General features: G+C 44.4%; 1 protein-coding gene across 2 annotated transcripts; it reads left to right on the top strand.

Annotated features, from left to right (window-relative positions):
• Positions 1-12100: 12100 nt before the first annotated feature.
• On the top strand, positions 12101-26552 carry myh7ba (myosin, heavy chain 7B, cardiac muscle, beta a). Of its 2 annotated transcripts, XM_041962993.1 has the most exons (42): positions 12101-12206; positions 12781-12884; positions 12981-13124; positions 13327-13483; positions 13575-13602; positions 13901-13997; positions 14560-14583; positions 14704-14796; positions 14922-14985; positions 15081-15179; positions 15266-15369; positions 15479-15617; positions 15705-15823; positions 16135-16284; positions 16540-16710; positions 16797-16976; positions 17074-17206; positions 17297-17373; positions 17755-17842; positions 17925-18042; positions 18143-18266; positions 18436-18572; positions 20260-20515; positions 20603-20845; positions 21024-21200; positions 21314-21459; positions 21548-21638; positions 21721-22110; positions 22194-22320; positions 22410-22528; positions 22644-22840; positions 22932-23115; positions 23290-23455; positions 23570-23694; positions 23805-23920; positions 24055-24247; positions 24374-24577; positions 24881-25006; positions 25290-25460; positions 25560-25664; positions 25778-25873; positions 26051-26206. In XM_041962993.1, the coding sequence occupies exons 1-42, from the start codon at positions 12110-12112 to the stop codon at positions 26204-26206; spliced, it is 5835 nt and encodes a 1944-aa protein (XP_041818927.1). In that variant the 5' UTR covers positions 12101-12109. The 2 variants fall into 2 exon arrangements, with proteins under 2 accessions (XP_041818927.1, XP_041818919.1); XM_041962985.1 differs by lacking the exons at positions 12101-12206; positions 12781-12884; positions 12981-13124; ... (2 more) ...; positions 13901-13997; positions 14560-14583 and adding an exon at positions 26436-26552 and having other exon boundaries at positions 14675-14796; positions 26051-26185.
• The last annotated feature ends 8 nt before the right edge of the window (positions 26553-26560 follow it).

Genomic DNA, 26560 nt, shown 5'->3' with positions numbered 1-26560 from the left:
TGTGTATTCCAGCTGTGTTTGATAAGAGGTCAGATAACGCCATCCAAATATGTTGCAAGAGAGACATGAATGAGACATTGTGCATAGTCAAAAGTTTTCATCTGCACTGAAGCCTGTAGGTGGACAGATTAAGGGAGGAAATGGAATTACGGAAATCTGATTGCAAAAAGTCTGGATCCACGCTGAATCTCTCGCCCCGTGATCCTCACAGCCCTTCTCATTAAATCAATTGCTTCACCCATCTCCGGCTGAAATATTGTCCGAGCAGTTTCCATACTGCTGAAGGGCGTCGAGAACAGAGCGGGTAGACAGGAGAGGGAGGGGAGGGGGGCTAGCCAGGGCAAAGGCAGGAAATCCCAGTGCAGCATGAACTATTTTCCTCCATAGTTCCACCAGAACAGCTCTTTGTACCAGTTCCCCCATCCCCCTCTATCAGGCCTCTGTCTCTGACAACCATCCATTGCCGTTCTGCGAGGCAACCGCACCACTACCACCACCGCCACCACTGTGTAAAAAACAATCCAAACCTCTGTCACACACACACATACATGTACGCAGTTCACTTGCGGGCCGTTACTCAGCAGTGCTGGGGTTGTGGAGTGTGGATCAAAAGCTTGGGGTTCCCCTCCATCTCAGTCCAAAGTCCCACTGTGGTTAGACCATAGACAGAGAGGCACCTTACTTTACACAGAGCCCCCAAATGCCAAAAACACTCAAGTACAGAGAAGAAGAAGCACACACATGCACTGGAAAGCACTTCCTTTCCTGCTACACAAATTCAACACAGGAGGAAAATGATCTGTGGCAAATCGAGGCCTTTTTCTCCTTCGTCCTTCTCCTCTAACATTCCTTGGCAATGACTCTGAATCCCCTCACAGTATCACTTGATCATGGAGGACGCACATGCTCTTCATGTGACTCCAATGAGGAGATGGCTCTGCAACAAAACTCAAGTCTGTCCGGGACTCTCATTTCACGGTGGCACCCATTCCACTACATTAAGACTGAACGCTTAGAGGAATGAGAGCGATTCAGGTCAGCGACACTCGTGAAAGACCAGAAAGGCAAATATCAGCACTTGACTCCCTGCCATAGCACAATACCCTTTGAATGTGTCTTTCCATGTTGCAACATCAAATCCAGACATCGTGCTGATTTGTTGCAGAGCAGGAACCAGGCCAGTGATTGACTTGGATTTATTTTATGCACCAGTGAGACCCCATGCAAAGACTGAGAGAGGCCGCCAAAAAAGCCCACAGCTCAGCACAGGGCCCTTTTTTTCCCTGAGACAAACTCAAGACTCTAGAAGAGGCAAGTGTGAGTATAGTGGGTGGGAGTAGGCAAGGCACCTTGCAACAGCTGGTCTGAATTATCCGTGGGGTCGGGGGTAGTTGGCTCGAGGAGGTGGAGGGGAGGCGAGGAGACTCCTGGCGCCAGGATCGGGCCAGCAGGTCAGGGAGGATGACGATTACCAAAACACTAGCAGGCCGCCATAGCCCTGCAGAGAGGGGGTGTTCCTGGCTCGCACCACTCACAGCTACAGGATGGGCAGGCGAGTGGACGACCGTGGGGTGTGTGTGTGTGAGCGAGAGAGAGAGAGAGGGACGCTCCTACTTCCACTTCCTATGAGATAGCCCCTTCCTGTCATTGAGAAACATAGAGAAACACCTTGTTAATGACTGTTAGGTGGTATGAGGTTTATACTAGCAGTGAATACAACCAGGCAAGCATATCAGGATTCACATGAGCCCAAAGCTGCCTCATAATATACGAGCATACAAAAAGTTTTATTTACAAAAATGTAACTTTTGTTTTGTCTCTGCTGGCCATAAAACCAGCTGCTTGCAAGGTGCAGTTCACTCACAAGGCTCCTTTTGTGCTCCCTCTCAGACTGAGCTGACCACATGTGAACAGATTCAAAACTGTGATGTGAATGGTCACATCCAGGAGCAGGGCTCCCTCTGCTGGTTAAGGTGCAACACTGCCCCAACAAACAGCAGAATCACTGTACTGACACACAAAGTCATTATGGAGAGGAGAGTCATGACTATGGTAACTTTTTTTCAGAAAAAGATTTTCAAGTAATCACTTTTCAGGTTTCTACATCAAGACAAAGCAGCAAATCTTCAGCTATGATCACATATCTCAAAGACATAATGGACTTCTGTTCAACTGAACACTGCCTGAGCTATATTTAGGATCAGTTATGCACTTATTTTATTTATTACTTTTTACTTTTAATCAGGCAATTACAAAAGGAACAAAAATAGTGTCATGGGGTAGAAATCTTGTTGTATTGTTGTAGAAACATCCTCAGTCTTCTTGTTCTACTAGTGTTATTGTGATGGGGCTTGTGATTGTCAACAGTCTTATTCATTTAAAGCCACTTCTCATTAAACTCAGATATTTGAGTTCACAGACCAAATCTTATCATTTGATCCTGTTCGATGTTTTTGTGTCAGGTTTCTCTCAGTACAGCTCTGCATGTGTCTCAGGTACCTCACATCCTCATATCACTTTGAACACTGGCCATGCCTCATCCCAAATAAAAGACATCCTGTACTTCTGTGAGAGGATTACACTGTTTGCTTACAGCTTTAGAAAATCTATTGGACACAGTTGATTGGTTTCAGATAATTTGATTGCCACAGTGTAAAACTGAGTACTATTTCGATGCATCTTTCAGCAAATGCCTCCCCTCAGGCCATGTCCAATGACTGCACATAAGTTTCTATTTCTAAGAAATTATTGAAAACTGAGTGAACATCACAGACCCTGAAGGCAAAGCACTTCATGGCGTCCAGATTTGTATCAATAGCCACTGACCTGTTATTGAAATGACAAGAAGCTGCTTCTAAATTTTTTGAAGTTACTACTGTACTGTATCATTTAGCAGGCCATAGGAGAGCTGTACGACAGTAAAGTCTGGCTTACCTCTTCGGCTGTACCTTTGTGAGATTCAGCATCAGTTTCCTCAGGCGTAATGCTCAACTGCATCTTCATCTCCGGGTCACTGAAATCAAATAAACATCTTAGAACATGATAAATGTCATGTAGTGTAATGAAAAAGAACAAATGAGGGATGATTAAGCCGTTTTCATTCAAGGTTTGTGTTCTTAAAAATCTATGAAATTAAAAAATATGTAAAAAAAAAAAATTCTGTATACTGTACATGAGATATTTTCCCACAACTAGTTAGTTAGACTTAGTGGACACTGAGAAAAATGATGCTGTGTGTTCAACTTGGGCCAAGACGAGGAGGCTCCCTGGAAAATTGGTATTTCACCCGGGGGCGGAGCCTTACGTCTTTCGTCACAGAGTGTTGCGTGTCTGATGCGCGCTCTCGTCGGCTCGCGCTGGGTTATCTCGTCTCTTTTCGGATAGGCTAGCCAAACCATAACTTCAAAAGTTGTTTAGCCCATTAACCCAGTCTTTTTATTTAAACCGCACGGGACACTTCGCGCCTCATTGTAACTTTAATCTTTATTTTTAGATTTTTTCTTTATAGTGATCATTGATTAACGACGATTCACTTGTTCCTTGTGCTGTTGACAGCAGCTAGACAATCCTGAAAAAAACGCAGGCCGCCATGTTTTGATATTTACGTTCTCAAAGCTCAAACTTCCAGAACTGCTAACGGCTGACTCTGCACCCTCACAGTAAATCACATCTGGATAATATAACTGCACATCAGCTGGTTTTTGTATATGATGATGAACTTCCACAGTGGGAGTCAACAAAAGATGAGCCCTTCCTGTCGACATGTAATGATGATGCTTAAAACGCGCAAAAGCAGTTGCACCTTAATATGGTGAACTCTGCTACTGTGGATCAACAGCTCAACAAAAACGCACCTCTAATATGATAACAGTATATAACAGAAACTTCTCCACCTCCAGAGCAAGTGATAGTCATCTGTGTCTTATCCCTTTTTCAAACTTAAACTTTTTCATCTCCAAACTTCATGTAAATCCTTCTGTTTCAGGAAAGTGTTTGATGACCACAGTATAAGTACATAAATAAATACAGACATATAATTTCGGACAGGTCGAAACTAACGTCATCGTAAAGGCGACAATGTAATCTGTGCATTTAGTGGAGGCATGCGATTAATGATCTGTGGCGGTAGAGGGCGCCATTTGTCAGGATCACCAAAACAAAAGAGGAAATTTGCTTCACATTTTCAATCCTGTTTTCCCTGATGTACATTTGACATAAAGTCCTGTAGCAGTAAATATTTGCCCTTCTGATTCAGATTTTCTTCCTCCTCGGCTCTGGCATCAGCCACAGGTTAAAAGGACTTCTCCTGAGACTCCAACCTCTGATGTTCACACTATTCTGGTATTGCCTATTGGGAGATGACAACAGGCCGCGAACACACCGCCGTATTGTGCGCTAAATGCAGTGCGAGAGAAGAGGAGGATTGAGACACACTCGGTGCCAGCTGTCCAAGTGTCTGGCCTGCTGCCGGGGAGTAGCACTTCTCTGAATGCCAAGCTGATCCTTACGTCTCTGAGAGTGAAGCAGGAGCACAGGGCTTTCCCTCAAGACCCTCTTCACCTGCTGCTGCTCCAGCTTCTTACTGCTCAACATCCTGGGGCCCCACATAGCTCCGACTAGCTGTTAAATGTTGGCAGGATCTCTCTGGGGCCTGGTGTGGAAGCTGTAGGTGGGGCTGAGGCTGATGCCCTCTGCTGGTAAAACTAATGAAAAAAAAACAAAACAAAGTAGAGCCAAGCAGCACACAGCTGAGTCGACAGTTGTTGTAACGTGTGGAGGGAAAATGAACTCTCCACAATGCACAGACCATGTGGAACTTTAATAATGGATTGTTATGTTGAGACGGGGAATCTTTCGCAGCGGGTGAAGGAAAGAAAGAGAAATCCATGAAAGCTTGGACTAGGGGAAAGGATGACACATGGCAACTGCTCTTGGCTGGATTTGGACCCAGAATGCTTTGATATATTTCAGCTGTTGGCACCTTAAAGCAGGATTCCCAAATATTTTTATGTCTTGGACCCCCCACACATTCACATACATATCGACATATGGACCAGTTTATTTGACATTATGAGACGTGCATTACAATATATCACACACAACTAAAAGTGGTCCGTAACGTAACGATGCAGGACTCCAGGTGACAAGGTGGCATCGCACTACTACCAATGAAACAACACAATAAATAACTCGAGGCGTTTCTGATATATCACATTGACAAGAATGGGACAGATGTATGAATGGACTCACAACCTGAAAACAAAATGCCTCTGGCCACTGCCATCGCTAGTGTGGAGGCGTAATAAAACTGATTCATGTCAAACAGCCAAAACATTAATTGTAAAGAATTATATAGAAATAATCATAGATGATTGTGAGTTGATACATAGTTCACACAAGTTTCCATTAAGCCATAACTTTGTCGTCTTTTTTAAGGTCAGGTGTATTTAGGGGATCTACGGATTATTCTCTTCGTTAGAGCATAATCACCTGAAAATAAGAATGGTTGTGTTTTTGTCAACTTAGATTGAGCTCTTTACGTCTAACAGGTCCTCTTTCACAGGGTCCACCATGCTGCACTGCCATGTTTCTACAAACCAAACACTGACTCTTAGGAGTGCCTTTCATGTTTTTTTTACGAGTTTAACAGCCACTGTAGGGTCTCCTACATGCTTGGAAAGGGAGGGGTGAAGTGAGGGGTATTCAGCTGGTTGCAATCTAGAATCTCACCACTTGATGTCACTAAATCCCACACACTGGTCCTTTAAATCTGTGGTGGTTACTTATATTTAAAAATGCAAATGTAACTTATTCTGATTCTCATTTGCACACATACAAAACTAATCTAAAAATAGAAAATGCTACAAATATAAGTCACATAGTCTGTTGTGAGAAAATGAACTATGGATTTTATACATTGTAATGAAAATCAAGATTTTCACATGATGACTGTGCAACTGAGCCTAACCAGGAAGCACCGTAAGACTGTTCAGCGACTCATCTATTGCATTTATTAGCACTTATTAACATTCACAAATTCAGACTTGATGGTTTGTTAGAAAGCTAGTGACTCATAAAGGCTCAAGAGTTTCTGGCTTCATAATAAGCCATCAAGGCTGCTGCTATAAAGGTTAAGAAGACCTTAATAGCGTCTTCCTCCACTTCAATAATACATCAACTGTGCACCGCAAAGTTGTTAGTAATAAGATTGTGTGTTGAAATACTGAAATCTGAATTTTCTTAATTTTTTTATAAATGATTATATAATTGATTTATTAGCCATATTAATATATATGTACTTATAATGTATTGTATAATATTTACAATGATCATATAAACTATGGCTTATGAGAAAGGTGTTATGAAACTTGCACATCCTCTAATTGGACTAATCTTTAGCCACAGGTCTCCTCAGGTCCTGCTCTGTGTGTTTGCTCTGAGGGTCTCCTGAGCGATCTGTGTCAGTTTGCTCAGATTCTGCCTGGCAACCGAGTGAACTAACTGAACTCACAGTTTGATGGTGTAACACATGTGCTCCCCATCCGCCACTTCTCTCTCTCTGTGTGTGTGTTTGAGCAATTGCCACGGGCGACAGGTGATGCTGTCTTCTGTGACAGAGGTGGTGATTGTGTTTGTGTGCACGCATGCACTTTGGTGTACGCGTGAATGCATGTGCACGTGTGTATAAAGGAAATATACGAGGGCTTAGAGCCTGTGTAAACTGTGAAAGAGCTGCCACGCGGCTCGCTGAAATGCCTCTCATTGTGACAGCAGTTCTGTCTAAACAGCGATTATGGTCTGAGGCCGAGCACTGCCACCTGCATCCATGGATGTCTTGACCTGCAACAGGACAGACAGCAAATTAGGTGAAGTTATGTCTACCCCGAGAGTAAGATGCTGTAGGTCACTAACTGAAGGTCTTTCCAAGCAGCTAGACAAGTTTCCCTTCCAAGTCTATTTACAGTCAAGGAGAGCAACTGAAGTCATGTCTCGCTGTTTAGAAACGGTGATTTCATTGGAACTTAAATACGAGAGATTAAAAACATGGAGGAGTATCCTCATGTGAACTGGACTGTTCTGTCCAGCCGTGACAGTCAGCATAAATCCACAGTGAAACACTTAGAGTATCAGAGGGCGTTTGACAGTGACGGTAGATGGATAAACTCACCATAAACTCCAAATCATCATACAGGAAACGTTCAGCAACAAAAAACAAAAACTGCTTCGTTTTCATGATGCACTCAGGTACTAATTTCTGAATGATTTACATCAGTTGATTATATCTACAAAATATCTACAGCAGACACTGTGTCAGTCTAAAAGCTCCCCGACTGTATTCCACAAATTAAAAGGTTCATAAACTGAGTGTAGCCGTTTACTCTTCACCGCATTTCTGTCTATTATTACACCTCACACAACAGATGTATCTCTCCTTACAATGGGCCGCTCATTGCAGTGTGTTTAAAGGAAGTCTCCGAGCTCCTGACTGATGTGTCTAAGTGCCTGTGCAGCCTCGTTAACCCTTTCCTTCTGCTTTATTGGGCAGGAGGGGCTGCAGTGGGGCTCTCACTGGGATCCTGGAGTGCGTCAGATTGTCTGCGGGCCTGTGTTTGGATAAGGCAGCATGCCCATTGTCTCTGATGCCCCAGCTGGGTCGAGGTATGCCTCCATGCTCCTGAAATAGAAAGACAGCTGAGGGCTGCCATGCATACTGAGGGCAGGGCTGGCCGGGCAGGCCGGGCCCACTGACCCAGACCACAACTTAGCACAATGAGAGAGGGGTATTGTCTGGAGCCAGAGGCTAATAGCTGAGGTATCAAGCCCCCAAACGGCTCGCTAAAAGACTGATTAACTCTGCTGTGTGTTATTGTTGCCTGTGTATGGGTGGATGTCAGGGAGGTGGAGCGGGTGTGGAAGAGTAATTGGGGCTTTAGAGTGTGTTTGTGCCACGCGTCAGCCCGTCTCCACGTTGATGAACCGATGGCTAAGACCTGAGCCCACACAGTTGCTGCAAGGTATTGTGGGCAGGCGCGAGGCGATTACAGAAATATCCACCCTCCATGAACGCTTTGATCCAAAATGAAACGCTGCTTCACCGCCCATTTTTAGGTTACTGCTATAGAGCAAAATAGGGATCTTAATATTTGCCCTCTCAAGCAAGCAAACAAACTCATAAAGGACTAATAAAAGGCACAATATTAGACTAATAAAAGGCACAATATTAGACTAATAAAAGGCACAATATTAAAAAATGTACAATGTATACAGTTATAGTAGCATTTTAAATGTTTTTTACTGAAAACATGCACAGATTTGGTTTCATATAGAGTTTATGTGAGGCCCAATAGATAGATAGATAGATAGATAGATAGATAGATAGATAGATAGATAGATGTCTATACTGACATAAGCGAAATGAATAATAATGGAGCTTTATTTATCTAAGCATAGTTATATAAATTCTAAATTAGTTATATAAAATAGTTATATAAATGAATATTACACAAGTGAAAACTAGTCAAAAGAAAGCTGATACTGATCACTACAATGTCTTTTTTACGCCTGCTTCATATTTTTTCTAAGAACAGAACAATAGAACGATAGCATTTGGATTTTAGAGGACATTCATTCTCGTGCAGTGACATTCTTTAAAGGCCTTTTGACCGTATTGTTTCTGATGATCTGTCCCACCTGTGCAGCAGCCGAACACAGAGTGAGATGTGACTGTGTCGTGTGCGATTAAACACTGCTGAGAATGACTGCAGTCATAATTCCCAATCTCTCTCCATCTCGCTGCCTAAGCCTGCTGGCATTCGGTGCATGATGATCTAAAACAACTGTGACCGACCCCCAGATCAAGTCTTGATGCCCAAAATGTCGCCTCCTCACTTGCACATCACCAAACTGTCGGCCGGCCAACTGCCCAGAATGAACTGAACACTCGGTCCAGGCATGTCGGGGCTGAGGCCTACGGCTGGACGTCACTTTGGTCGTTTCATTTGGGAAGGTAATTCAAAGCTGCACAAATGTCTGATAATCAAAACATGAGCAATAATGGGCCTGGCCACACTCGCGTCTAAATGATTTTGAGGAACACTGGGGACGTAAGGAGAGCCGTTGCTCCGAGAAGTCAGCTGTTGCAGTGGGCTGCAGTATAGCAGTGCAGAGAGATGTGCTGGGGGACTACGCAGACGTTGCATGTACTTCACTATGTGTTTGTGTGTGTGTGTGTTTACGTGCCGGAGTATGTGGACTTATTTAAAGCCGGCAGCTCTGGGGACTTTGGGATTCATCTCCTCCTCATGTGTTATCAGCATGCCAGCTTTTCAAATGGTGCAGCAAGTGACATAGTACACAAACCAGCCTCTGCCTCTCTGAAGAGCCCCTTGTCCCAGAATAGCTCCGGCCCGCTCTATCTCACTGATGCCCAAGAAAGTTTGAGCCATCGCGGCAACACCTCTCAGTCTGCCACGGCAACAGATAGCGGCATCAACAAAGATGGCCACCCCTCGAGTCGAGCCATCCGTTTGGGAGCTTGTCGTCTTGTTTCTCTCTGTGTTTGTGTGTGTGTGTGGAGAGAAATCAGAGCAAACCCTTTTGGCCGTAGAGCAAGTCGGCCTGTCGCCTCTCAGGTTTGTAAAAGTTGCAGTGTCTCGCTGGCAGCGGACAACCGTCTTCAGCTTATCTACGTGGCTTTTGCAGAATTGGACGCAGCCAACAGTTAACAGTCAATCTCCCTATCAGGAATGCAGGACTCTGGCTTTGTCTATTCTGAGAACCTGTGGTCCCCTTCCCCCCCTGTGCTGCACTGTCACCCTGCTCTCATACCAGGCACCAACCTCTCCCCTTGCTCTGAAGGTCAGATCTGGTGGAGCCAGAGTGTGAGAGGCGCAGGGCCTGTGCCAGAATTACTGGATACACAAAATTACAGCAGCTACGTGTGACCATATCACACACTGTGCTATCAGAGGATAGTTACCAAAATACATCACGTTTTCATCTGAGGTGCTAACGCTTGAGCACCGGCTAAAGCTCCGACTGCAGCTCCATAGAAACAGTCTGGAAAACTAAACATTACATTGAGAATCTTTCACCACACATCTTGGATAAATCGTCACTCACATTTAGTGCTTTTAAATTCATGCGAAGCACTTTATTGTGTAGTCGGAGCAGTGGTTGAATGTAACTAAGTACATTTCCTCAATTAATGTACTTAAGTACCAATTCCAGGTACTTAAGTATTTCCATTTTATGCATTTTCACACTTCTGCTCCACCACATCTCAAAGACATGTTGCACTTTTCACTCCACTACATTTGTCTGATACCTTTAGTTACTAGTTACTTTTCAGATTACAGTTTTTCATTCCCTTCCTGTCCAGTGAAAACCATGGATCTCCAAACGTGTTGATTGTGAATGTGAAGTGAAGGATGAAGTGTTCCTTTATGGGCTGAGATAATACTGAGACTCCTTCAACTAAATAAACAATCTAAAAACCCTCTTGGATTCGCTGGAAGCTGCATCGTCACAAAGATAAAAACAGGCTGTTTTTCTGAGATCATGAAACGTTTAGAGATACGTGGTTCAGTCAGGACGCTGACGCTACAAACATATGATGATCTCATAGAATATGATGCATCGCTGTAGATGAAACTGGCCGACAGTATATAAAGCAGTTAAACTAAGCTCAGCCTTAAACATCTGCAGCAGTAAAATGCAACACACACATTAATGCAGCAGGAATATTAATCCAGAAACATCAGATATAATAATAAAACACTGACAGGAACCACACTGCACACTGAGCACTTTCACTGTTCATACTTTTAGTACATATTTTGAATATGAAGGACTTTAACTTGTAGTGGAGTATTTTCACAGAGTGGTGTTAGTACTTTTACTCAAGTAAAGGATGTGATGCGCGCCATGTTTCTCTCTATTAATATAATGTTGTGTATTTATAGTAGCATGTTTAATGCCACACCGCTCCTGAAATAATCTCTTCTAAGGTTGCATCCTCTGTGGCCACACACAATAGCACACATCTCTGTTGGCACTTAACTACACAAAAGCTGCAGGGCTATTACTTAAGGGCAATATGAGTTCATAAGCAGCACGTTCCACTAAAGCGAGAAGACTTCACTTGTGTTTATCAGGAGGTCAAGGGTGGATAAGAACAATTACCAAATGACACATGTGCGTAAAACTCCTGGCTGTAACTTTCATTTCTGTGTGTGTGTGTGTTTGTGTGTGTGTATATATATATATACATACACACACACAGAAATGTATATACATGTATATATATATTAATACATATAATTTGGTGGTTTTCCTGAGAATATTCCCCAACATTTCAAGTTTTTGTTTCTTGCTGTGGACACAAATCACGGTAGAGCAGCGATGCACTGCCCTTCAAAACGCACAGAGTGAAAAAATGCTCCCCTACAGGGATGCTCCGAATGCAACTCTCTCCCACTCCCTCGCAGTGTGTACAGTGCATAAAATAACTGGGATACAAAAATAGCCGGCTTGGGTTTAGCGCAATGACAAAAACGTAGCTTTCCTTTTGTGTCAATTGAGACAGGCGCTCAGCACCAATAGGCGTCGGAGGAGGTGGCATATGCTAATGAGGGACAAATGTCCACTGATCGTGACCTTGAGAAACACAGTATAAAGGAGGCCACATTTCACCAAGCTGTTATTTCGTTGTGGTCGTCCTGAGGTCAGTGGACAACTTTTGCCTTTGTTTGGTAGGTCGCTTATTGCGCATTTTACGCGCGGGTTGGCTGCGCTTTAACGCGTCTTGTAGAGCACTCATTTCTTTCACAGAAGTCTAGTCATACTGTTTACCTTGGCTGGCACGTGTTACAGTCCAATACGTTTCTTTATTTTTGCTCTCATTTGGTGATAGAGGATTTGCGCTCTTAACGCACAAGCAGTGTTTTCGTGTGTTGTCTTCATCAGTAACGGAAGGCTGAAGTGAAGCTTATAGATACAAAGAACTGCAGCCCCTAACGCAAAGCTTTGTTTTCTTACCAAAGGAATCTTCCATCTCGTCTGTCTCACTGGTGCGTCCGGTTGTTTGGGCCGGCGAGGAGCTGCCACCATGTCGCGCTTTGACATGAGGGAGTTCGGGGAGGCTGCACCGTTTTTACGCAAATCCGACCTGGAGCTGCTGGCGGCGCACACCGTCGCGTTTGACGGTAAGCCTAACAAGGCGGGTTCAAAAACGAAACAAAGCAAAGAGAAAACTGGAGCTTTACTGCACAAATCATATTAAATATCGACATATCAGAAACGAATTCATTTTAATTCAGTACTAAACTCGTATCTGTTTCTAAATAAGGTAAGAATTGAGCCGATGGTGTGAGATTCCCTCTGGCCTTTCGCAGAGTTTTTAAAGAGGCAATGAGTGGTGTTGACACATGACAAAATATGTATAAATAATATAACTTACTTTAAGGTAATCTGCTCTGGAAACAAATGAAATATCACCAAACTGTTTTTGAAAGTAAAATGTTTTGTTTAATCACTATTTTATTGTGATCTTGTCATTTTAAAGGTGCTAGAAAAATATTGGTAAAGTTTTAAAATTATTAACTACAATAACTCACTTGCTGAGTGTATTTCTGCCACATACATGAGGTTGTGTAATACTTTTGTTCAGTACTGATTTAGTCTATTTTGTTAATAGGCCTGTTTATACTTGCATTATGGAGAGTTTTGCTGTTTCCCAACATCCTGCCACTCATCGCACCCCCTCTGCTGTGCTGTTAGGGAAGAAGCGAGCCTGGATCCCTGATGAAAAAGAGGCGTACATTGAGATTGAGATCAAGGAGCTCAGCGGTGACAAAGTCATTGTTGAAACCAAAGATGGGAAGGTAAGTGATCGTCCCTTCACGTGCAGTCATGAACGTAAACCTCTCAACACAGTACAGCGTTTCCTTTCTCACGCCTGCCTGCCTCCATCGCTGTAGACTCTGACAGTGAAGGACGGGGACATCCAGCAGATGAATCCTCCTAAGTATGACATGATTGAAGACATGGCCATGCTGACACACCTCAACGAGGCCTCTGTGCTGTTCAACCTGCGCAGACGCTACTCTGCCTGGATGATCTATGTGAGTACCCCATTATGTACTGCTGGTACTTCCCCTCTGCCATGTTTCTGTGTTCCCCGCAGAGGCAGAATTATCCAGATAATATGACACAGCTCAACTGTAAGCTTGAGTGATGTCAACCTGTGAGGAGCAGAACTGGTCATTTTTGCTTTCGGTGATGTATGAGAGTGGGTTAACGCTGTGTCATGTTCTCTTTCCTCAGACGTACTCCGGGCTCTTCTGTGTGACGGTGAATCCATACAAATGGCTGCCCGTCTACACAGCCCCTGTGGTCGCCGCCTACAAAGGCAAACGCCGCTCTGAGGCGCCGCCGCACATCTACTCCATCGCAGACAATGCGTACAATGACATGCTGCGCAGTGAGTGTAACAGCACAGTCACAAAGGCACTGATACACACACCAAACACAAACACACATACACATCATCGTGGTTATTTTCTCTTCATCAGATCGTGAGAACCAGTCCATGCTCATCACGTAAGTACCGACTGCAAATTCATATATTAATAAGTCAATTTAAGAAGCAGACTCAGCTCATAACTGTATAAGCAGCCATATAACATGTAGACCCTCCACACACAGCCACCTTAAAGGTTTCATATTTTTTCCTCCAAATTTTTTGGCTTTCACTGAATCTGTTGCCGTTACTTTTTTCCTTTTCTTTCTGTTTCGTAACATGCAGTGTAATGATTTAGATTTACACGACCTTCAGCAGTTTTCTGACCAGTTTTTACCTGTTATATGTGCACTTTGTTATTTTTTCACACTCCTATAGCGGAGAATCCGGTGCTGGCAAAACTGTCAACACGAAACGTGTCATTCAGTATTTTGCCATTGTGGCAGCTCTTGGGGACACACCTGCCAAAAAAGGAGTAAGGCTGTTGCGGCAACCCATATTTTTGTTTCCCAGCTTTTTTGCTGTATTTTATTTTTATTCTCTTCATTTTTTTTTTTTTTTTGTCCCAGGAATCCTTCAGTGTATTCCCTTTAAACCTTTTCCATACATTTTCCTCACTGTGAAAATAGTGAATGTGAGAACTGATTACATTCATGTCTTCACCCTCATGTGTTGTGTCGCCCTTTCCAGCCACTTTACTCTGCTTTCTGACTGAGTTTTAAGCTATTTTTCTTTTCCCCTCTCCATGTCTCTCCTTTATTTTTTGCTCCAGATTTTCCATCATCTTTTCCCCTGCTTTGAGTTTTGCTTTTGACTTTTCTGTGTTGTTTTCTGTTCATTTTTCCTACCTTTTTCTTCCCTGCGTTCACCACACTTCATCATATAAAACAAGGTGGCCATTGGTTTTTACCAAGCTTTAACAACCAGTATCTAATTTTCCAGTTGGTTTTGATGTTCCCCTTTGGTTGTGAGAGCATTGTTCTGCCGTGCTTTATATGATTCGGCACTCACAGGCTTCTCACCTTATTCTGTTGCAGCAGGGTCCTGCCACTAAAACAGGGGTGAGTTTAAGCTGCAGTCTGTAAAGGCTGCCACATTAATGCTTATCAACAATTTCAAGTAAACTGTAGATTGTAAAAATAATGTGACTAGGCATCTTTACATTTATTTTTCTCCCCCAGGGCACTCTGGAGGATCAGATCATTGAGGCAAACCCTGCCATGGAGGCATTTGGTAATGCCAAAACGCTAAGGAATGACAACTCATCCCGTTTTGTGAGTACCTTGAAAATTCCCTGTAGACAGTACACTGTATCAACATTCATGTGAATTCGATATTCCTGCTCTTTGCTGGTTGATTTCTGGAGCATTTCACAGATATTTTGTACATTTTCCCACAGGGCAAGTTCATCAGGATCCACTTTGGACCTACTGGCAAACTAGCCTCAGCTGATATTGATATATGTGAGTTAACGGTCAGTGAATCAGTGTATTCATCGTGTTTTCTCATCTTGTTTCACATCTAATACGAACACGTTACTCTTCCTTCTGTCCCTCAGATCTTCTGGAAAAATCCAGAGTGATATTTCAGCAGCCCGGTGAGAGGAGCTACCACATCTACTACCAGATCATGTCGCACAAGAAACCAGAACTGTTTGGTTAGTGCTGCTCTGGCTGCTGTGGGATATTTTATTACACACTACCGCAGGACTGTGACGCGATCCTGTAAAACTCTTTGTTCCAGACATGCTGCTGGTGTCCTCCAACCCGTACGACTACCACTTCTGCTCCCAGGGCGTGACCACCGTGGAAAACATGGATGACGGACAGGAGCTGATGGCCACCGATGTAAGAGCTTTGATTTTCTCCACGGGGAGATAAATTCAGCTGCTGTTAACACAGCACATTGAGTAGATTAGTGACGTTGTGGGATGACTTTTTTTCGGCTTCTCCACAGCACGCCATGGACATACTCGGCTTCCTGCCCGATGAGAAGTACGGCTGCTATAAAATAGTTGGAGCCATCATGCATTTTGGCAACATGAAATTCAAGCAAAAGCAGCGGGAGGAGCAGGCGGAGGCCGACGGCACTGAAAGTGAGAGCCAGTGGCGACACATTTGGCACAAAAACAACTATTTCACTCAAAAGCGAGTTTGTGATTTTTGTCCTGTTTGGTCGCCAGGTGCAGACAAGGCTTCATACCTGATGGGAGTCAGTTCAGCTGACCTCATCAAGGGCCTCCTCCACCCAAGGGTGAAGGTGGGGAATGAGTACGTGGTGAAGGGACAGAATGTCGAACAGGTGAGATAAAATGTCTAAGAATGTGATTGGAAGTGGAAAATAAGGCACAACTGAGCATCAAATGTATGAATACAAAATATCAGATATATAAAAGCAGAACTGCAGCATGAAAAAAAAACTGTTCAGCTTCCCTTCCTTCTGCTGGATGACTAGTATGCTGATGGGGTGCAGCTTCTTAATCCTCGCTCGATCAATACACTCGACACTCCACACACACTAGAATCTGGTATCTAAGCAACAGAGGCTATCCATGTGAATGACAGCTGTATTCCCTCTGTGTGTGTGTGTGTATTTGTGCGTGGGTGCGGTAGGTTACTTACGCCGTTGGTGCTCTGGCCAAAGCCACATATGACCGCATGTTCAAATGGCTCGTGGGACGGATCAACCGGACCCTGTACACCTCCCTGGCTCGCCAGTACTTCATAGGGGTCCTGGACATCGCTGGGTTTGAAATCTTTGAAGTAAGTTGATCCATACTGCATTTATTTTTCAGAGATTAGAGTTATATGTATTAAAACTATCACCATTAAACTAGTTTTCTCCTTCTATGGTCATATTTTGGTTTAATGTCAACAGATGCTGTGTTTGTGCCTCAACTTTTCCTGCTGTGATGAATTAGCGATGCAGCAGGAAGAATCACTGCAACATGTTCTCGTGTTTTTCATGCTGTTCACTCCTAATGCTTCCTCTGAACACCTGTTCCTCTGTCGTTGCAGCTCAACAGCTTTGAGCAGCTGTGCATCAACTTCACAAATGAAAAACTGCAACAGTTTTTCAACCACCACATGTTCATCCTGGAGCAGGAGGAGTACAAGAGGGAGGGCATCGAATGGACCTTCATTGACTTCGGGCTGGACCTTCAAGCTTGCATCGATCTCATTGAAAAGGTAAACAAAGTGGATTCTGCACAATTTATGAAGTTTAATCATAAATTAGCTGAACTTGACAAACTAAAACACTACTCTTCCTCCAGCCAATGGGCATCATGTCCATCCTTGAAGAGGAGTGCATGTTCCCAAAGGCCACAGACAACAGCTTTAAAGCCAAGATGTATGACAATCACATCGGCAAGTCGCCTAATTTCCAAAAGCCACGACCAGACAAAAAGCGCAAGTACGAGGCCCATTTCGAGCTGGTGCACTATGCCGGGGTGGTAAGTGCATTCTCACGAAAGCCCAGAGACATGGTCACAACATTAATTCTGACATGTACAATTCAATAATTCGGATGGCCCTGCTGTTTTTCTACAGGTACCGTATAACATTATTGGCTGGCTGGACAAAAATAAAGACCCGCTGAACGAAACGGTGGTGCTGTGTTTCCAGAAGTCCTCCAATAAGCTGCTAGCTTCCCTGTACGAGAATTACGTCGGCTCAGACTCAGGTACAGCAAACAGGATTCTGACAGTGGACCGCAGCTTACAGGAGACACCTTAAGGTGGTCAAAATAATCATGTCGCTAATTCCCTCTCAGCGTCCGACCACAAGACTGGCTTGAAGGAAAAGAGGAAGAAGGCGGCTTCTTTCCAGACCGTGTCTCAGCTTCACAAGGTGAGACTGACGCCAGGGGGTAACGTTACTGATGCAGGTGAATGTAGACAGCGGTTATTCCAAGTAACCGTCAATGCTTTGTGTGCTGTGAGAAAGTGTGGGCATCATTGGACCGTTGGGACGGAGGCAGTTAAGACTTGCAGTGATGTTTAGGGCAATGATCACATGAACATCACTTTAAGTCTGTGCTGGCTCCTCTCGCCTTTACATCAAGGATTTCACGCGTGACGAACACAAAGCCCTGCAGGATAAAAAGGTCTTATGTAAAGATTTTGCTGCTATTTTTTTGCACAGTAATGTTTTAAAAGTAGAATTTTTATTTACTCGATTGATTGATTTGATCACATTGATTTGATTTGTGCTGTTTTTCCTTTCCTCCAGGAAAATCTGAACAAGCTGATGACCAACCTCCGCAGCACCCAGCCTCACTTTGTCCGCTGCATCATCCCTAATGAGACCAAGACTCCAGGTAACACACAACACAATCTCCACATTTCATCAGGAGCTAGAGAAATGGGACTAGGCTCATGGTTGAAAGCTGTTCTACACAGGGATCATGGACGCATTCATGGTGCTGCACCAGCTGCGCTGCAACGGTGTGCTAGAGGGCATCAGGATCTGCAGAAAAGGATTTCCCAATCGCATCCTCTACGCTGAATTCAAACAGCGGTACAGATCATGTTCAGATCACGCTTTGGATGTCAAGCCATGGACTTTAATTAAGAGTGACAATCAGTCCTGAAAGACTCTCTTTCATTTATATATTCAGCTACCGCATCCTGAACCCCCATGCTATCCCAGATGATAAGTTCGTGGACAGCAGGAAGGCTGCAGAGAAGCTCCTGGCCTCCCTGGACATTGACCACAACCAGTATAGATTTGGACACACAAAGGTAGGAGGTTGCAGCTTGTGTAATGCAGAGCCGTGAATTTAATAAGTCATCAAAAAAAAATCTCAAAATATAGAGCGATGGTATATTTTTAATGAGCGTGTGCTAATATTTAAAAATCGATGTAATCAATCCTCAGTTTTCATGGTTTTATTGTCGTCATGTCACATAGGTGTTCTTCAAGGCGGGCCTGCTGGGTCACCTCGAGGAGCTGAGGGACGAACGTTTAGCCAAAGTCCTGACGCTGCTGCAGGCAGCCGCTCGTGGCAAAATCATGAGGACGGAGCTGCAGAAGATGATGGAAAGGAGGTGAAAAGACTTTCATCGACAGAATCACCTTTTTTATGACCCTGAATGAATATAGAATGTATTCATAGGCACAGGAAAGCCTTTGAACTTAATACCTCGCAGGAAGGTGAAGACATGAGCGCAGAAAAAAAAGAACTCACCAACAGTTGCTTCTCCGAACAGGTTCGATAGCAACACGATCAGCCGCGAGCCTTTCAGCTTGTGATACACTATACCTTAGTGTTCACTCCCTCACTCTAGTATGTGTGGCATGCAGGGGCAGTGTTATCGGCGTGTGTGAGGCGTGTGCTTGCCCTTGTATGGCTACCAGGCATGTGTGTGGCCCTACTGTTAATAAGGGCTCCATCCCTCCCTCACACACACATACTCTTCTTGCAGGTCTCCGGCGATTCTCTCCATCCACTCTCTCTAAATTAAACAATGCTGACGGTGTCCTCAGAGCCAGGTGGCGACATGTGTCAAGTGGCAGCTGCTCAGGCCCTCCCTAAAAATACAGCCCCCAGCCCCCTCCACGCCTGATGGCCCCTTGCCCCTTTTGTCCGCGGCGCCTGTACTTCTAAGTGAGTGCATTGGTGGGATATGTGGCGGGTGGCAGAGGATTTAAGTCGGCCATTGGACAGAGGGCTTTAGTTTCTAAATAAACACGGACGCTCACCTTTGAGAGGCACCCAGCATGGAGTCATGTCAAGAATGCAATCAGCTCCCCCACCCTCATTCAGCCACCTCCCACCCTGGCGTGTGCACGCTCAGTCAAACTCACCCTCTAAACACTGACAGGAAGTCCTTGACCAGTCTGCTGCGGGTCCATATTTAGGGCTGTGAGACGCCATTCTACTGAGACTAAATCAATCTAGTAACCCTGTTTGGTCACAGTCATGAAACATCAAAAGCAGCATTAGGTGTATGATTTCATGTTGCATCCCTCGGTGTATGATTAGATACGAGGGAGTGGATAGTTGCAGGATTAGTGCCAAAAATGAAGCACCAAGGAGAAGTAACTAAATAAATAGACCGGGGAACTCCCGGATAAATCTTTTTGACCTTCTTCTCTTTACTCGATCTGAACTTCACTTGTACTGCTTGTAAAGGTCAACATCAGTTCCTAACTTTGTGTGTGTGATGGACCCCCACAGTCCCTACAGATAAGATACTCCTTCAACGACAAACGTTCCAAATGTCTTCATTTGTGTTTAAACGTAATATTTGAACCATTTATCCATTAGCCTACTTTTAGTTGACCATTTATCCAACACTTTGAGCTATTTAAAATGTTTATGAGTTACTTTAGCTAACTACTTCAACCAGTATTTCCCAAAGTAAAATATCCTCATTTCACCATTTGTCCAACACTTTTAGCAATTTCAACAGTTGATTTATTTTTATCTATCTTATTTATTTATTATTTGCAGCTATTTTCACATTACTTTGAGCTAACTGTTTAGACCTCTCTGCTCCCTTTTTATTAGTTTTCACACACTCTCAATCCCAAACTTCAGTGTTCAGGTGTTTCAGCTGATTCAGTGTGTGGATATACTGTATATATATTTTTTAAAATCAAATCAATAACATCTTTTTTCGTTTTTTTCGAATTAGTTGAGGTTTAGGTTTTCATCCTGAGAATAAAGGTTTTAGTGGTTGAAAAATCCTCACCCCTCCATCCTCTCCTTTCATTTCTTCCTGCTTTCAGGGAGGCTCTGATGATCATCCAGTGGAACATCCGGGCCTTCAACACTGTCAAGCACTGGCCCTGGATGAAGCTCTTCTTCAAAATCAAGCCTCTACTCAGGAGCGCCACCACAGAGAAAGAGCTGGCTGCTCTGAAGGAGGAGCTCGCCAAGCTGAAGGAGGCTCTGGAGAAGTCTGAGGTCAAGCGCAAAGAGCTGGAGGAGAGGCAGGTCAGCCTGATCCAAGAGAAGAATGACCTCTCTCTACAGCTGCAGGCAGTAAGTGGCATTCAGTGCCGTGGCACAGTTACTGTAGTAGTGTGGGAATACACTGAATGCATACTCTGTCTCTCCTGTTTGCCACAGGAGCAGGACAATCTGGCAGATGCAGAGGACCGCTGTGACCTGCTCATCAAAACTAAGATCCAGCTGGAGGCCAAAGTAAAAGAAATCATGGAGAGGCTGGAGGATGAGGAGGAGATGAGCTCTAACGTGCTCGCCAAAAAGCGCAAGCTGGAGGACGAGTGCTCTGAGCTGAAGAAAGACATTGACGATCTGGAGATCACCTTGGCTAAAGTGGAAAAGGAGAAACATGCCACTGAAAACAAGGTATAGAAATTGGAAAAGGAGAGCAGCGAGTTGCCTCTAAGGGGTGCTAAGAGGCCACAGACAGAGCCACAGCACATTTAGCAGATTGTATATGTAGGAAGCAAAATTAAATGAATGTGTTTTGGATTTCTCATCAATATCAAAAGTGTAAAATATATTTTCTTCCTCTGACTTGAAGGTGAAGAACCTGATTGAGGAAATGGCAGCTCTTGATGAAACCATTCTGAAGCTGACCAAAGAGAGGAAGGCTCTCCAGGAGGCTCACCAGCAGACTCTGGATGACCTGCAGGCAGAGGAAGACAAAGTCAACACTCTGACCAAAGCCAAGGCAAAGCTGGAGCAACAAGTAGATGATGTGAGTTTATCCCTAAAAAAGCAGAGTAAAAGAACATACTGTTGCATCATTTAGTCCACAGGCGGTGACGTATCATATACGTAATATGTTTCAATCTTCCTACTGTGAATCAGCTGGAGGGATCACTGGAACAAGAGAAGAAGCTGCGTATGGACCTGGAACGGGTCAAACGTAAGCTGGAGGGAGATCTGAAACTCTCCCTGGAGTCTGTTATGGATCTGGAAAACGACAAGCAGCAACTTGAAGAGAAGCTGAAAAAGTGAGAGTTTTCATATATTCACAGAAAAACAGTTTCTTTTCTCTGCTGATAAGAAGTGATGATGATTAAAAATGCTATTTTCTACCAGAAAAGACTTTGAAATGAGTGAGATGAGCACACGGATTGAAGATGAGCAAGCCTTGGTCAATCAGCTTCAGAAGAAGATAAAGGAGCTACAGGTAAAAATTGGTCTCTTAAACTCCAATACAGCAGTTATGAAGTAATACTTAGACAAGATAACTGACCGTTGCTTTCCTCCAGGCTCGTACAGAGGAGCTGGAGGAGGAGCTGGAGGCCGACCGGGCTTGCAGGGCCAAAGTGGAGAAGCAGCGTGCCGATGTGGCTCGTGAGCTGGAAGAGCTGAGCGAGCGCCTAGAGGAGGCTGGTGGGGCCACCTCAGCTCAGATCGAGATGAACAAGAAGAGAGAGGCGGACTTTCTGAAGCTGCGGCGAGACCTGGAGGAAGCCATGCTGCACCATGAGGCCACGACGGCAGTCTTGCGGAAGAAGCATGCCGACAGCATCGCGGAGCTGAGCGAGCAGATCGACAGCCTGCAGCGAGTCAAGCAAAGGCTGGAGAAGGAGAGGAGCGAAGCCAAGATGGAGGTCGACGATCTGGCGTCTACTGTGGAGCAGCTCTCCAAGGGCAAGGTAGATGGAAAAAGGAGGATAAACACACTGAAAGATTTAGAATCATGATGGGACCAAACTAAAAATTCCACTCTTGCCTGCAGGCCACTTCAGAGAAGATGTGTCGCCTGTATGAAGACCAAATGAACGAGGCTAAAGCCAAGGTTGATGAGCTCCAGAGGCAGCTCAATGAAACCAACACCCAAAGGGCCCGTGCTCAGGCTGAGAGTGGTGAGGAACTTTCATTTCATCATAAAGCTCACAAACCGATTTCACCCAACTGTTAGTAACCCGGATATCTATTTTTCCTCTCCATGTAGGTGAGCTGAGCAGGAAGCTTGAAGAGAGGGAAACCTTGGTCTCCCAGCTCCAGCGTGCCAAGAACTCCTTCGGGCAGAATGTCGAGGAGCTCAAGAAACAGCTGGAGGAGGATAATAAGGTCAGCTCCTTATCACTGAACCAGTCAGTGATTGTTTTTTACAAAGCTGGTAGGTACTTCTACTAAAGTCAGAGTTCAACTAATTGCTCTCCATCATTATGATTGGTCTCTTAAGGCTAAGAACGCCCTGGCCCACGCACTGCAGTCATCTCGACATGACTGTGATCTTCTGAGAGAGCAGTATGAAGAGGAGCAGGAGGCCAAGGCTGAACTGCAGAGGGCTCTGTCCAAAACTAACGCCGAGGTGGCTCAGTGGAGGACGAAGTATGAAACTGATGCTATCCAGAGGACTGAGGAACTGGAGGAAGCCAAGTGAGCGACATTCCGCAACTCGCAGAGTTAGATGTACACAACGTACGATCGTTTGAATGCATGAGCGCTAAATGTGTTTGCTTCTCATTAGGAAGAAGCTGGTGACACGTCTGCAGGAGGCCGAAGAGACCATGGAGGCTTCAAATGCCAAGTGTTCCTCCCTGGAGAAGACGAAACATCGGCTCCAGACAGAAATCGAGGACCTGGTCATTGACCTGGAACGTGCCAGTGCTGCAGCGGCTGCCCTGGACAAGAAGCAACGCAACTTTGACAAGGTATTAGCTGATGGTAACAGTTACAGAGGATTGCTTCTGCTGTCTTCAAGGGAAATCACCATAATTATTAGATGGTTGATCGCTCTTTTGTGCATCTGTCTTGTTACCTGATGACCTGGTAGGATTGGCTTCTGACTTTTGCTCCACTGCAAAAAAAATGGTTGTTTCTTCTAGGTGCTGGCTGAGTGGAAACAGAAGTATGAAGAGTGTCAGTCAGAGCTGGAGACCTCTCAAAAAGAGTCTCGCGGCCTGAGCACCGAGCTCTTCAAACTGAAGAACTCCTACGAGGAGACCCTGGATCATCTGGAGACCATGAAGAGGGAGAACAAGAACCTCCAAGGTACCTGTTGTTGTAGCTCACATCATGAATACTCAGAAGGTTGCATTAAAACACAGTATTAGTTTTACATTGACTTCATACTTAACATCAACAATTTTTCTGCTGCTTTCTCAGAGGAGATCGCTGACCTGTCGGATCAAATCAGTCAGGGAGCGAAAACCATCCATGAGCTGGAGAAAATGAAGAAGGGTTTGGACATGGAGAAAAGTGAGATTCAAGCTGCCCTGGAGGAGGCTGAAGTAAGTGGCTTGATGAGTTTTCTCACTTTGTCCTTCTTGTGGTCTGAGATATTTTTTGACAGAGGTGACCTACAGAATATCTTCAAGCATTAAGTGTCCTTCCTTCTCAGGGCACTCTGGAGCATGAAGAAAGCAAAACGCTCCGCATCCAGCTGGAGCTTAATCAGATGAAGTCTGACATTGACAGGAAGCTGGCAGAGAAGGATGAGGAAATTGACAACCTTCGGTGAGATTCATTGATTACTTTCTGTCCTACTTTATAGTAAATATGTAATTCTATCCCATCAATCACTCCATATGAACTACTTCTTCCTAATAATTCCTAATAATTTTATCTCCGTGACATCTTTCGCCCTCTAGCCGTAGCCACCAGAGAACGCTGGAGTCCATGCAGGCCACTTTGGATGCCGAGGCCAAGTCTCGCAACGAGGCCATGCGCCTGAAGAAGAAGATGGAGGGTGACCTGAATGAGATGGAGGTGCAGCTGAGCCATGCTAACAGGCAGGCCTCAGAGTCCCAGAAACTCCTGAGAAACCTGCAGGTTCAGATCAAGGTGTGTCCATCCAGCAGCCGATCGATGAACTTACCCGATGCATCAGATCCAGTAGCGCATGGAACAAATTCCATCATCAATTTGCTGAATAAAAATCTTTTGCTTATAAACAATCTGTAAATCCAGGACATTCAGTTGGAGCTTGACGACACCGTTCACCAGAACGAGGAGCTGAAGGAGCAGGCGGCGGTGACAGAGCGCCGCAACAACCTGCTGGCTGCTGAGGTGGAGGAGCTCAGGGCACTGCTGGAGCAGAATGATCGTGCACGCAAGCTAGCTGAGCATGAGCTGCTGGAGGCCACAGAGAGAGTCAACCTGTTGCACTCTCAGGTAGGAAGATGCCTTTCAGACCACCATACAGGGCGTTTATGAGAAATAAATCATCAAAGCTAGCTGATCTGGACATATTCGCTATATATATATATATATATATATATATATATATATATATATATATATATATATATATATATATATATATATATATATATATTCTGCAATTTTTTCTTTTTTCTAGGATATTTGTTACTGTGTGGTTCAGCTGATTATTGATGGTATGAAAGAAACCATACTGAAAACAAGATGAATTGACATTTTAACCCTGAGAGGATTCTTGAAACTCTTTCACTCCAGAACACCGGACTGATCAACCAGAAGAAGAAGCTGGACAGTGATTTGTCCATGCTGTCAAATGAGGTGGACGATGCTGTGCAGGAGTGCCGCAATGCAGAGGAGAAGGCCAAAAAGGCCATCACTGATGTAAGATCTTAGATGAACAAAATAGAAAGTACGTGATATATTTAGACTGCAAAACAACTCAGTGTATCTAAAGGGTGTTGGACAGTGATCCAGTTGACTTTCCAGCCTTCTCTGTGTTTGTAATATTCCGTAATTAGATGTGTGATGTAATTAACCAGCTCTAACGTATTAAATAGAGTCCACTGTCAGCTGTGCCAGAGGCCTGTTGATGTTGCTGCTGTTGGTTTCAGTCCAGTTAGAGATCACTTAATGTCAATGTAATACTGATCCTCTGAATTTGTAGGCAGCCATGATGGCAGAGGAGCTGAAGAAGGAGCAGGACACCAGCGCCCATCTGGAGAGGATGAAGAAGAACATGGAGCAGACCATAAAGGATCTGCAGATGCGTCTGGACGAGGCTGAGCAGATCGCCCTCAAGGGCGGCAAGAAGCAGGTCCAGAAGCTAGAGGCCAGGGTGAGAGACGAGACTGATGAAATGCTCGATAATTCTTGTAATAAGCTTTGTTGGTAATTTGAAGTGAGTGGAAGGCTCACTTTCTGATTTCACTGGTAGGTCAAAGAACTGGAGAATGAACTGGAATCTGAGCAAAAGAAGAGCCAAGAGTATCAGAAGGGATTACGGAAGTATGAGAGGAGAATCAAAGAGCTCTCCTACCAGGTAAACTACCAGTCTGCTTACACACAGTGCATGTTGGGCTGTACAAAATGGATGGATGTTTTTTCATTTTACACTTGAAAGTAGGGTAAGAGCTCCCTGTTCTGTTTGTGCAGGCTGAGGAAGACAAGAAGAACCTGGTCCGGCTGCAGGACCTCATCGACAAGCTGCAGGCCAAGGTGAAGAGTTTCAAGAGACAGAGCGAAGAAGCGGTGAGTCCACTATCTGTAGTTTAGTGTTTTTGTACTGTCAGTGATAAATGATCATCTTAACCACATCATTAACCACAGGGGAAGTGTTGCAGTGGTTTATACAGTGGAAAAAAAACTGAAGAGCCGAGCACCTCTTCAGTTCACTAAGTTGTGTCCTTGGTTTCCTCCTCTCCGCAGGAGGAGCAGGCAAACTCCAACCTGTCTAAATACAGGAAGCTCCAGCATGCGCTTGATGATGCAGAGGAGAGGGCCGACATGGCCGAAACGCAGGTCAACAAGCTGCGGGTTCGCACCCGCGACCAAGGCAGCAAGGTTAGTAAACCGAATACATAATGCATTTCGTATTACAGTATGCTGCTGAACTATATGACCCTTGGAAGTATTTATTAAAATTAGCCAGCAGGCTTCATAACAAGAACTAATCTTAGAAGAGACTGGATGTAATCCTCTGTTGAAGATGACCTCACATAGCCCTCTCATGTCATCTCTAGTGTGGTCATGAGTAACTCTACGACAGTGTGTATGTGGTTGCTAATAAACATCCCTCTCTTGTGTATTTCAGCTTGCTGAGTGATGTGTTGAGGTGAAAGCTGCAGTCAAACATATCACAGCCAGCCAGCTGCAACAGCTGTGCTCGACTGTGAGGACGCATTCAAATAAAGACTTTTAAACCTTTAAATGAGACTG

This window comes from Chelmon rostratus, chromosome 2 (assembly GCF_017976325.1).
Source record: "Chelmon rostratus isolate fCheRos1 chromosome 2, fCheRos1.pri, whole genome shotgun sequence".
NCBI classification, from domain to species: domain Eukaryota; kingdom Metazoa; phylum Chordata; class Actinopteri; order Chaetodontiformes; family Chaetodontidae; genus Chelmon; species Chelmon rostratus.
Note: the sequence above shows the minus strand (reverse complement) of the source record. Positions and strands in the feature narration are given on the sequence as shown.

Bases quoted from the DNA above. Each gene is read 5' to 3' on its own strand.
- myh7ba (XM_041962993.1), top strand. From the start codon at position 12,110: ATGTCGCGCTTTGACATGAGGGAGTTCGGGGAGGCTGCACCGTTTTTA. The intron at 17,843-17,924 runs GTAACACACAAC...TGTTCTACACAG, and splicing joins TAATGAGACCAAGACTCCAG to GGATCATGGACGCATTCATG. The intron at 18,043-18,142 runs GTACAGATCATG...TTATATATTCAG, and splicing joins TACGCTGAATTCAAACAGCG to CTACCGCATCCTGAACCCCC.